This window comes from Saccharomyces kudriavzevii (genome assembly GCF_947243775.1).
Source record: "Saccharomyces kudriavzevii IFO 1802 strain IFO1802 genome assembly, chromosome: 15".
Lineage (NCBI taxonomy): Eukaryota > Fungi > Ascomycota > Saccharomycetes > Saccharomycetales > Saccharomycetaceae > Saccharomyces > Saccharomyces kudriavzevii.
In genome coordinates this window covers 1,037,669-1,050,702 of record NC_079286.1, presented here as the reverse complement: position 1 = coordinate 1,050,702, position 13,034 = coordinate 1,037,669, and the positions used below count along the sequence as shown (strand labels likewise).

The window sequence follows — 13,034 nt, the reverse complement described above, 5'->3', positions numbered from 1 at the left end:
CACCCACACCCACACACACACCCCCCCCCCCCCCCCCCACACCCACACACACACCCACACACACACCCACACCCACACACCCCACACACCCACACACCCACACCCACACTACTAAAGCTAAAGTTAACACCCATCACTATTACACCATTACTAACACCCATCACTATTGCACCATAACCATAACCATCACTACCACCATCACCATTACTAACAATATCATCATCATCATCACCATCACTATCACCATCATAATCATCATCATCATCATCACCATCACTATCACCATCATAATCATCATCATCATCATCACCATCACTACCACTACCACCATCACCATCATCACTACCACTATCACTATCATCACTACCATAACCATACCACCATCACCATCACTACCATCACCATCATCATCATCACTACCACTTGCTCTGCTATTACCCTATCCACCACTCAAACGGACTGTAAGAACACCCTTTAATGTTACCCTGAATATATAACACCCCACGCTTTCTCACCCCCACCACATGCTTTACCAGCACCATTCCATCACATCACTAAATACGGCACTGACCTCAGCGGTTTATACCCAGGGCCATTTCAACACTAAACTCATTATATTTCACATTTATGTATCTATATCGTGTCCTTGTATCCTGAATAGTATATCCCCAAGTTATCACCCTCTCACCTCTTCTGTAGCCCGAAATACCATCATGTGACCAATATAAGCCCTTATTATATAGTACTAATCCACCTCTCATCTATAACATCACTAAGTACGGCCCTTACCTCAGCGGTTTATACCCAGGGCCATTTCCACATTAAACTCACTATATTTCACATTTATCCATCTATATCTCATATCTGCATCCTGAATAGTATATCCCCAACTTACCACCTCCTCATCTCTTCTGTATCTCTCAATTACTATCACCTTACTTTGATACTACCACCTGGCACACCCAGCGGTTCATACCTAATGTCATTACACCAAACTCATACTATCTCACATCTAACACTTCATACCCCTTATCTGCATTCTAATCAACATATTCATCCACTCGTCATTACCACACCTCCTTTATATCCTTTAAACACTACACTCCATTTACCTCCCATATATACAATAATCGTAAACAATAAACATACACCAATCACTTTACTCTAGACCATCACCCTATATCCATCATATATCTGGCCTCATCAACCCGGCCTTTCATTATCGAATCATAATGTTATATTCAGCACATACTCACACGGACGCTACAGAATACTGCTACACCACTTCTCATCACTATATATGACACTCACCTCAGTAATTTATACCCTGTTTTACTTATTGACCCTACCTATTTCTGTCACATCTACTATCCATAATCAATCACACATCCTTGTGGACCATACAAGTGCACTCATTACTTCCATACTCTAACACCTTGACCATATATCAGCTTCTACATAATGCCATTGCTAACATGAACAACATACAATCACCATCGCGTCACCACCATCACGTCACCCCCGTGCCCTCTACTTTCCAATATCATACTACTCTCATCACCTCAATGCATATTCACTGGCATTGACTCTACTCACTGCTACTTCACCTGTCATACTACAGCTATAAGTATACTAACATATAAATATTCACACGAACGCAACAATGTATAAATACTGCTCCCATCAGCATATCATTGCTAACATAGAATACACAATATCATCACCTCAATAAACCGCCATTACAGTATTCTCAATATATTCTTAACATAACACCAGCACATACGCACACGGGTGCTACATAAACGAATACAATCACTTTAATCTCTACTCAATTCCATTACTTATCATCATACTCTTTCTCTACCATTACCGCCTTTCCTCTTGTACATCCTCCGCATGCTACTCACTCGTCACAAGAACATAAATAATTACCATATCAGTCCAAGTTCAAGGTTCCTGTACTTTCAATATCACCACTCCATGCGCTATACTATGATATAACTACATACGTACACGGACGCTATTGAATATACCACTACAACTTCCACTCCGCAACGGCCTGCCCTACAATATTCAATATGACCATAATCACACACGGAACATGAATATTACCATCATCCTGCCAATTGACACATTCTCTTACTTTTAATGCCACCTTAAAATAAACTACAATGTTTTCATATATCCATACGGACGCTACTATATAATACCATTACTCTCATTTTCCCATAACTAATCTCTCCATTTTATATTTTCTCACTATTTTCAACTTTTCATGAAATACTCACTTATCATCACTAATCATCACTAACCTTTACTAATCATTATTACTCTTATAGGATCCAACTACTGCCCTTCATTAACCGTACTCCTCCATATCACCAACGTACATAGCACTGCATTTCCTCAAGAGACGTAATCCATTCTTATACAATAATTTTCATCTGCTACACCAGTATTCAATGGACGATAGTTGACAGTTGTTCCAGTACATTCTTGATATTACATACAAACTCCCGGATAAGGATATATCTTTCTGAGACATTATTGGCACATTGCTTCTCGTTGATTTTTTTTTCATAAACCATTTTCCTGGATCTTTTGTATCTTATTCAATATTCTTACTCTTCATATAGCTACTTGATCCCAGTAAAATTGGATAAAAACCAATGACAGCCATATCTGAACCGTTTCTGTCTTTACTTTTAAACTCAATGTTAGCACCAACACCGGCATCGAGTCCCTCACCCAATACCCCACGCACAGAACAAGCGACCTAGCATGAGCCTAAAACTCCCTGAAAACTTCTTACGGGTGCCGTCTTCACATCTTTCGTGTTGAATCGGGAACTTGTAGTAATCCTGTGTCCCAAAATCTCGGATCCATTACTTATTGTCTTCACTGTATATAGTTTCTTCTTCTGGATCACATGAAATTGCCCTTATCTCAGCAAAAATTTGAATCAAAGAAAAATTCTGAGTGGGCACCCTAAAGACACCAGATTACTATACCCACACTCTATATATGATAAATTTTTTTGTTGAAATAACTATAGCAGCGCGTGAATCCTTGAAATGCTTCATATTGCGGTCCAGCTACGATGACTAGATATACCGTGAACTTCTAATGACTTCAAAAGAAGACAATGACATATGCAACAAGATGTACATATCTTATTAATCGCGACAGATATCGCTGAAAATAATATTATTGTCTTCCAAAAGTTCTCAAGTCGTTTATTTTTCTCCCATTCAATTGCTTTTAACTGCGCCCTTTGAAATTACTCTCTCGAGGCAGACGCTAATGCCTGTTTTTCTTTCAATCTGAACTTCAAATATCAAAACGCTCGCTAAATCAGCCAAAGATCGCACTCGCTTGAGTCACCCTGATGCCTCTTGTCATGGAGTAGCTCTAAAATTTGTGATTTGCTAGCAAATTGTTTACGCTAATGCATTGCAGGTCGCTGTCAATAACCAGCCTCTGGCGAGATTCGTCAAAGTGCGTCCCAAATCCCCCGTCATGTGACCCAGGGTCTGTCATGCCCATTGGGGATGGACCCCACGAAGGAGTATAGCAGACTTCATCCCAATTACACTGTCTCTCACAGCGGTAGTTCAACTCAATCCACCCCAGAGACTCGATCAAGTCATCAACAGCGGAGCGAGCAGTTCCAACGTGTTCTGCTAGGTCACTGGATGTTTTGTTATCCCTCAAAATTGAATGAACTTCGGGGACCAGTAACTCATTAACTTGATAAATGACATCAACGATTTCTCTAACAACTTTGACGGTGGATGACCAAATCAGAAAATCTGCGTCGGTCTTCAAATCCTGATATGGACTCACATATTGGTAGAGGGCAAAGTTCTTTCCAGTACCGAATTGATCGCTGGTATTCGTTGTGGCCTCGAATCTTAGACAAAAGTTCAAAGTGAGTGCTGTTGTATTGATTGCGACTGACTCGTTAATATCACCATCGGTGTTTAGAATATTACTAATAGATTTCAGCAATGGCGCAAACTTAGTAACAAGTTCGTCCAACGCTAGCTGCCAATCCATGCTTTGGGTGGCATCAAACCCCACTTCCAATACTTTCTCTAGATCATTAACCATCTCCAATTGCTTTTCCCATGTCATTCCATCACTGAGTAATCTTCGGTTATTAGGATCAGGAGTAATATAAGTCCTGTTTATTCCACTCACAAAGTGCCTGTAATCAAGATGGATTCGATGCTCCCCATGATCATGTGCCGCACCCGCCCTCAACCAATTAAAGCTCTTGGCAGCGTTGAAGCCAGACAAAACTTGCTCCCATCCATCTTCCCTTTCAAGAATCGCTTTTTGGTCATCTGTTAAGTGATCTTCAAGCAACTTTCCGTCTTCATCTAGTGGCCAGCCCTCTTCCTTTGAAATTACTGTAGGCGACGGCAAGCCTAGGTACTGATTCGGATAGACCATTTCTATATTGGACACGAGCTCGACATTATCAGCCGCAAAATCACACAAAATAACCTCAAAGCCAACCTCTACCCTGATAATGCCATCGAGCCCAAGTGGTTTCCCCCACTTACATATCCTGGAGGCATAGAGTCGCTCTGCCATACGCCCGTTTTCATCATCATCCGGAAGATTCAATTTTTTCTTAATAACATTGGACAGCATTAGCTGCGTGTCCATTTCTCCCGAGTCTGTCTTCGCAGCAGAAGCACCGTCAAGGTAGAGAAATTTGTTTAGGTCCCGTACCGCTCTATAAGTGAGCATAATTTGTGAACTCCGGTCGTGTTCGTTTGGCGGTGTTCCTTTTGGACGATCACCATGTGTACCATTACCGGGTCTTCCGCGCCTTCTTTCCAAAGACTTTCTTCCATAGGATGGGGATCTCAAGCCAAAAGAGTAACTGAACTCGTGGTCCATGGCTAACCACTCAAAAGTAGTTGGTACCTTTGATCCGGCATGGTACATTAGAGTGCCCTTGGGAATCACAGCGGGGAAATAAGACACGCCGACTGGATGGATATCAGATGGAGATTGTCTCAAGGCAGCACGGATGGAATTGAAGACGGCTGTGCTGTTCTCGAAATCAATGTCTCTAACAAACTCTTCGTAGTTGTCCCATCGTATAACAGGCGCACCTGCGCCTGCAGCTTTGATGGCAGACACATTACGTGGTAGTTCCGTTGATATTGCACCGTAAGATCCAAATATTTTCCAGCAAAAGCAAAGCACCACAATCAGCAGTACACCTATGGTGACGGATACACTCCGGCGATGAAAATTCATTACTTATTCAAGAGAGCGGCGGTTGAATTCTTCGAGGGTTGAAGCTGCAGGCTTCTTTGTTTCATTTTCCCAATATCTCGTATGTTTAATACTAAAGGGGCACGTTTCTTTTTTTTGGTCTTTTGTTTTTTTCTTGGCAAAGTTGCACCCCAGTCATTTTCGCGCAATTCACTGCGGCTGGCTGCTTACAATATCTCATTTTTGTCTGAAGCGGCTACATGTTAACATGGTGCCAGAAAGTGGTTATCACTAGTGCGATTAGCCATTAGCATTGCTGCGCGGTGGCTTCTAAAAGAATAAACTCTCAACAAACGTTTGCGCCATCTTTCGTACAGACTAGCATCCACCTCGTAACACTGCCTAGTGCTGCTGATGGAAGAGGTAATGTGAGTTCCAATTCTGACTTTTCATTGCCTTTTTTAGTGACAATCATCTCATGAAGGTTACATCGGCTAAGCCTTAACATTATGCGCTGCTTATAGAAAAGTCAAAGTAGTTGCCAAAAAATAGCAACATCTATGGGAAATATCAAAACCTCTTCAACAGAAAAGCAGAAACAAAAAGCGCAGCGATTTAGACAGGTCCTCAGCTGTATAAAACAAGAGTTTTACATAACCTCGGTAGCGGGTTGAGATATATCCATATTGTCCGTTTATTCCAGAAGCGGCACACTCTTGCACCTCCTTTCACCATCTTTCGCAAGAAAACCACAAGCCGACAATTATCCATTCTTGTCGACGTTCAGGAGTAGACCCGCTAAGTTTCAACCCCAGTTTCTTTTTTTATGTTGGATTGTTTTTTAAAGAAAGAGCTTTGCGTAAGTGACTATTTGTCCCTTTTTTTGGGGCGACCGGCGATATCCTCACTAGGAAACTACCGACGGACGGACTCCGAACCAAAAAGTAATGCCAGTAATAGAGTATCTGACGCTATAATACCTTTCTTGGGATTTCATTTGTTAACCAAAGTTGGGGAAGCTATTCTGCATCGTCAATCAATAATTTTGCATATAAAAAGACACCAGCTTGGCACTTTTAACAGGTCTTTAATGGTGTAGATTTATGTCTTATACATGTACATCTTTATCTTGTATTTCTCATCTTATTTTATCCATTCAGAACAGCAGTAGTCATATAACCTCTGCACACTTGAACTGAAAATTCGCTGATTCATAATGACAAAGGGAAAGATTTTGCTAGTCCTTTACGAAGGCGGTAAGCATGCTGAAGAGCAAGAAAAACTATTGGGGTGTATTGAAAACGAGCTTGGCATCAGAAATTTCATTGAAGAGCAGGGATATGAATTAATCACTACCACTGACAAGGATCCTGAGCCACACTCAACGGTGGACAGAGAACTGAAAGATGCCGAAATCGTCATTACTACGCCCTTCTTCCCGGCCTACATCTCGAGAACCAGGATTGCCGAAGCACCTAACTTGAAGCTTTGTATCACCGCTGGTGTCGGATCCGATCATGTCGATTTAGAAGCCGCCAATGAAAGAAAAATCACGGTGACCGAAGTCACTGGCTCCAATGTTGTCTCTGTCGCAGAGCACGTTATGACCACGATCTTGGTTTTGATAAGAAACTACAATGGAGGCCACCATCAGGCAATTAATGGCGAGTGGGACATCGCCGGCGTAGCCAAGAACGAATATGACCTAGAAGACAAAGTTATCTCAACTGTGGGTGCCGGTAGAATTGGATACAGGGTTCTCGAAAGATTGGTCGCATTCAATCCTAAGAAGCTGCTTTATTATGACTATCAAGAACTACCTGCCGAAGCGATCAACCGATTGAACGAGGCTGGTAGGCTTTTCAACGGTAGAGGCGACATTGTCCAAAGAGTGGAAAAATTAGAGGATATGGTTGCCCAGTCGGACGTTGTCACCATCAACTGCCCATTGCATGGGGATTCCAGGGGTTTGTTCAACAAAGAGCTCATTTCCCACATGAAGGACGGTGCATATCTGGTGAACACCGCCAGAGGTGCCATTTGCATCGCCGAAGATGTTGCTGAGGCCGTAAAGTCTGGCAAATTGGCGGGCTACGGTGGTGATGTCTGGGACAAACAACCAGCGCCTAAGGATCATCCCTGGAGAACCATGGACAACAAGGACCACGTAGGAAATGCAATGACGGTTCACATTAGTGGTACGTCCTTGGACGCTCAAAAGAGATACGCTCAGGGTGTAAAGAACATCTTGAACAGTTACTTCTCCAAAAAATTTGACTACCGTCCACAGGACGTAATTGTTCAGAACGGTACCTACGCCACAAGAGCCTATGGACAGAAATAAAGCTATTAATTTTGAAGGAGTACTTTTTTTGTGTCTTTATCGATAGTTCTCCATAAAATATATGTAGCTCAATCCAAAGTTTGCTATTTAAAGGGGAAAATGAAAAAGAACGTTAGGTTTTTTCTGGGGTTTTCAGAAAAATATATATTTTCTTTAGTATTCGTTCATAGATGCGTTGTAGTTATCAACTCAACTCTATTTCCTTCTTCCGTTATGTTTGTTTATTATCGATCGAATTTTTGGCAATAAAACTTCGGAACTTTTCGCTGTAGGAAAGAAGCACATGACGTACCTACCTAGGTCTTAACGTACCACCTTGTTGCTCACCATGCAGGAAAAATGCTGCCATTTTGGGTGGCAACTCTGGTAAGAAAACTATCCCAGAAGTCCAATTCCTATTATTTTTTGATTCTGGTCTCACCTCTTCCCAGTCACCTGCTGAAAAATCGTGGATGCGATTGATAAAAAATTTGATGGAAAATACAGCTTCAATCATGAAGGCTATATATTTGACTGTTCAAGGTAATTGTCACTCTGTTACCAGTTGGTTGTGGAGTATTCAACATATCGGCAGACATTTCTAATTTTGTGACTACTGCTAAGGATCGTTGCCTTCTAAGTATTATAAAAACAGATGAAGGATTCGTTTTGAGACGTGCTTTTCTCGTCGATGCATGTGTTGTCCATGATTTAGAAGACCACGAAGTTTCTATAGCTCAGGCAATTTTCAATAATAGGGGAAGAGATATTGAAATTATTCTGATACTCTCCCAAGTGCTACTCCAGCTCTCGGGTACCCAGTACATGGGTGTATACGCCTGGTGGTCATTGGAGCAGGAAACTTATATATCGTAAGTTGGACCTCCTATTCAGAATCTTCACAATACGAAACACTATCATCCACCGAAATTGCAAGTAGCATCACTAGTCCTCCGAAATAATCACGAAAAAAAGGGACTCTGGAGACCGACTTAATCTATCATCTTTCTTGTTTTGATTATTATCTCTCTCATTTTATGTTCTTCAATGAGGCTTTCATAAACGGAGAAACCCTGTTCTTTCATCCTGCAAGAGAGTATAAATAATAGCGATTATAGCATGTGCTTGTAAAATAATCCTTATTATTTACGACATATTTTATACACTCTTGTATCATATGGAATAATTTTACAATATCTCCGTACTGTGATAGAAAAATTAATATGATATACAGTAATTGGACATATAATATGAGTGCACAGGCAAGTGATTCTTCCCTTTGGAGTCTAAAAGATCGTCTAAAGTTTCAAATAGTGTATCTACCTAATAGTGACGCTATTATAAACACTGGATATTGTTGTTGCTGATTCTCGCCGCCCTAGTCCAGTTGACCGCTCAATTGAAGCTAGCTTTATGCACAGCAGAAAGAGTATTTCAGCCAGTGCACCCAAACCACCTTACATGTTGAAAGAGGTGCCTCCTGTGACGCAACGATTATATACGCATCTTGTTGCATTCGCATTACGCTGTTCAAAATTAATTCTGCTATCGTAAGAAACATACATTTTTTTTAGATTTATTTCAACAAGTAGTCCACAGCTTGACAAAAATAAGTGCTCACGGGCTGTGTGTCAACGTTTTGAACTTAAAAAAACATATTAACTAATGGGCCGTACAATAGTTTTTAAAGATCCTTAGGGTATGCCAGCTTTTGATCAGTCAAAAAGGTGCTGCATGATACTGTAAGAGCCGTCACATGCTGTAGCTTAATTCATTTCAGTGTAACCTGAAAAGTTTTTTCATGGAATTTTCATGGTTGATTTTCCTAAATAGGTGCTTGAGTTACTGTTACTTCTATTTCTGGAACGGAAGGTTGTAATTTCATGCACACCGGGTCCTCGAAGTTTTACGAAAAAGGTAAGCAGTATCGCTTTTTGGAGACCTATACCCTGCGGGTCAACACTATCTTTGCTAATAACCGCTGAGGTTGCGAATCTGAAAATATATTCCAGATTCCTATACTCAATGCTAGAAAAAGGTGAATATGCTCATCAGGAAGTACAAGATGAAAGAATATTATTTTCGTATATAAGTGTCGCAAATTCCATTCTAAAAAGAAGAATCAGTGCTTCTGGATAAGTTTGCTCTCAACTCATCACCAAGAATAACAAATACATCATGAGTTTTCTAAATATTGTTACCTTCTTTAGCGTTCTAGTTTCTGTTGCAATTGCCGCCAGATTTGATTTGACCAACGTCACTTGCGCTGGCTTACATGGACCACACTGTGGTACTTATGTTATTGAAGTCGTCGGACAAAACGGAACATTTTTGGGTCAATCTACGTTTGTTGGTGCTGACGCTTTAACCGAAAGTGCTGGCGATGCTTGGGCAAGATATTTGGGCCAGGAGACAAGATTCCTTCCAAAATTGACCACTATTGGTAGTAATGAGACCAAGAACTTCTCTCCACTCATTTTAACCACCAACATAAAGACGTGTAATCCCCAATCCATCGGTGATGCTATGGTTCCTTTTGCTAACACTGTTAGTGGTGAAATCGAATACAACTCTTGGGCTAATACTGCTGTCAACTCTTCTTCCATAACCGGTTTAGTTAACCAATTCCTAAACGCTACTGATTATGGTGTTCAAGTTGCGTCATGTTACCCAAGTTTTGCTTCTGTTATCTTAAGCACTCCAACTGTCAACATTTTCGGTAAGGATGATACATTGCCAAACTATTGTTCTGCCATTCAATTTAAGGCCGTTTGTCCACCAGAAGCTGGCTTTGACTGATCCTTTCCCGCTTCCTGATAGTAATTTATAGAATTTTTAAATAACATTTCTTATAGATCTTTTCTTTGAATGTATTATACCCAGTCCTTTTTTTGTTATTTCGCGGTAATGGAGCTACATACTCATTTTACCTTGCATTCAGCACTTAACTCAAAGTACCAATTGTTAAAGTTTTATTATATTCTGCTAAAACCTAATCTCCATAACCGAGCTGTTGTTATGGATAATTTGATTAAGCTCTCTTTTTCTTTTTTTCATTGAACTGACAATCACTTGCATACAACTTTCTAGAAAGCCAGGTAAAAACCATTGGTTCCTGTCTGATATTCGAATCCCCTACCTTCTTTCTCCCCACACCACCTATATATTCTCAATATACTCAAGTCTTACCTAAATACCATGCCGCACATAATCTAGCGGTGAATATAAACAAGATGTTGTCCTGAGCACTTAAAATATAACTTATCCAACAAATAGATCATCGCAGTAAATAGAGTATGGCCGATCTTGACTAAAACTATAAAGGGTCCTCAGCAAAAGGGCTATGTACCAGCTCCGAATGAAATGACGATTCCCAACGCGACAATTAAAGTGGGTTATGTTTTCATGATGATGGTGGGCTTGATCAACGTTCTAAGTGTATGTTCAATATGCGAAGTACACGGATGTTGTCTAATAAAAAAATCTTTAAAGTCTCGCATATTTTTAAATATCAATACCTATAACAAATCACTTGTGTAAAATTGTTCAAGTATTTAAGAAGATCAAGCTTATCGTAGGCACCGACTATATCTGAGAAAGTTACACTCTCGCTCTCACATTGCACTTTTATAAACCTCTAAAGCGCGCTCCCTACTGCGCTTTAAATCAACTAAGGGATCTGGATAATTTGTTGGGTGTTCACTTTCAGAAGAGCACAGTTCGGGTACCCACTTCTTGACAAAAACCATCTCTGGGTCATATTTCTTTGTTTGTATATCCATATTGAAAACTCTGAAGTATGGTTGAGCATCAATTCCCGTACTGGAACAAAATCCCCAGCCACCGGTATTTGACGACGAATCGCCATCTATCAGATGCTTCATGAACCAGCGTTCGCCCCATCTCCAATCTATTAGTAAATTTTTGGAAAGAAAAGAGGCTGTGATCATTCTAGATCTGTTGTTGATGTAACCCGTGTATAATAATTTTCTCATTATGGCATCCACTATAGGAATACCCGTATTGCCAATACACCATCTTTCAAACGTTACAGGATCATTCTCCCACTTTATGTCCACAGTATCTAATCTATAAGGCATTCCCATAGATGTGTACGGCCAATTGCACATACAATGCCTGTAAAAATCTCTCCACGCAACTTCTTTGATGAAATTCTGGATAGAGGAATTATCCTTGAGTCCCTTTGACATAATTTGACCATTGCATGCTTGGAAAGATTGGTTGACTATAAATCTCGTACTGATCATACCAGTGGTTATGTATACACTAAGCCCGGAAGTTCCACTCAAAGAAAGCATGTCCTTTTCATTATTATATTTGGAGCCTTTCGTTCTAAGGAAGTCACTTAACCTAGACGAAGCCGCCTCCTCGGAAGCATCTGGTAGGCACCATCTTGACTTAGGTATATACTGAACAAATTCTTCCGGTAACGAATACTGGAATGGTTCTAGCTTAAACGTTTCATTGTATTTCAATGATTCGATTTGATGGATACGACAGATTTCAGAGCTACTATTTTTGTGCTTGTTTACATATAACACCCATTTTTTATACCATGGCGTAAATACGGCATAGTTAGTGCCTTTGCCTGTGGTGAGTAAGCCAGGAGCAACGATGCAAGAGTCATGGTAGAAATTCAATTGCAGTCTTTGGTCTTCATTCTCAGATAACCTAATATCACGGTACAGTTCATCAGTTTGATATTCGGTATTAGCAGTGATTATCACACCTTTTCCTGAACTTAACTGCATACATTTTTCTTTGAAATATTCAACAAACTTTTTCGAGTCGGATAAAGTCCCTTTGGGTGGATGAAACTCCCACACAAAAAGAGGGATATGTAATTCGGCTAGGGATTTCTGCAAACTCTTCAATGCCTCTACAATAAACTTTAGTTTCCACCCACTATCCATATGAGCTTTCCAATCATCTTCATTGATAATATAGACGGCGCATAATTTGGCGCTTTCATTTTTTTGTTTCAATTGCTGGAATAGTTCAACACTGTTGTACAGTCCTACATTGTCGTGTAAACGTAAATCGTTCCTAAACCAATGCATAACAGTGTTGACACCTTCAAATGACATATTGTGTTTCTTCTGCAGTCCTTCCAGCATTTCCATGGGTTTAGCTCTGGATTTATTGTTAAATTGATTTGCACCCTTCCTAGTGATCGGATGCGGATAGTATATCTTGTTCACCGAGTGATATTGCTCAAAATCATGTTCTACATCCAATTTAGACCGTTTGTAAACTTTTGCTTTCGGGGAGGATACGATAGTTCTCTTCATATTCGTTTGCGTGTGTGTAGCCTAGTTGTGTTGTTTAAGAGGAGCTATTGGGAGAAATAAATGTCAAAATAAATGTTTTCTCCCTTAAGGCATGCTCGGCACTGCCCGTAGATGGTGAAAAAGTGGCGCTAGTAACGAGGAAAAAATCGGTAAGAAACCCT

At 40.4% G+C, this 13,034-nt stretch overlaps 4 protein-coding genes across 4 annotated transcripts; 2 read left to right on the top strand and 2 right to left on the bottom strand.

The window, feature by feature from the left end:
- Positions 1-3,411: 3,411 nt before the first annotated feature.
- SKDI15G5230 (uncharacterized protein) lies at positions 3,412-5,280 on the bottom strand (the record flags this gene model as incomplete). The annotated part of the gene is made up of 1 exon (XM_056231564.1): positions 3,412-5,280. One exon carries the CDS (start codon positions 5,278-5,280, stop codon positions 3,412-3,414), a length of 1,869 nt encoding a protein of 622 aa, XP_056085370.1.
- Positions 5,281-6,454: 1,174 nt separating this feature from the next.
- Positions 6,455-7,582, top strand: FDH1 (formate dehydrogenase (NAD+); the record flags this gene model as incomplete). The annotated part of the gene is made up of 1 exon (XM_056231563.1): positions 6,455-7,582. One exon carries the CDS (start codon positions 6,455-6,457, stop codon positions 7,580-7,582), a length of 1,128 nt encoding a protein of 375 aa, XP_056085369.1.
- Positions 7,583-9,739: 2,157 nt separating this feature from the next.
- Positions 9,740-10,360, top strand: SKDI15G5210 (uncharacterized protein; the record flags this gene model as incomplete). Its single annotated transcript, XM_056231562.1, has 1 exon — positions 9,740-10,360. The coding sequence occupies one exon, from the start codon at positions 9,740-9,742 to the stop codon at positions 10,358-10,360; it is 621 nt and encodes a 206-aa protein (XP_056085368.1).
- An 815-nt stretch (positions 10,361-11,175) lies between these two features.
- Positions 11,176-12,873, bottom strand: PHR1 (deoxyribodipyrimidine photo-lyase PHR1; the record flags this gene model as incomplete). Its single annotated transcript, XM_056231561.1, has 1 exon — positions 11,176-12,873. The coding sequence occupies one exon, from the start codon at positions 12,871-12,873 to the stop codon at positions 11,176-11,178; it is 1,698 nt and encodes a 565-aa protein (XP_056085367.1).
- Positions 12,874-13,034: the final 161 nt, after the last annotated feature.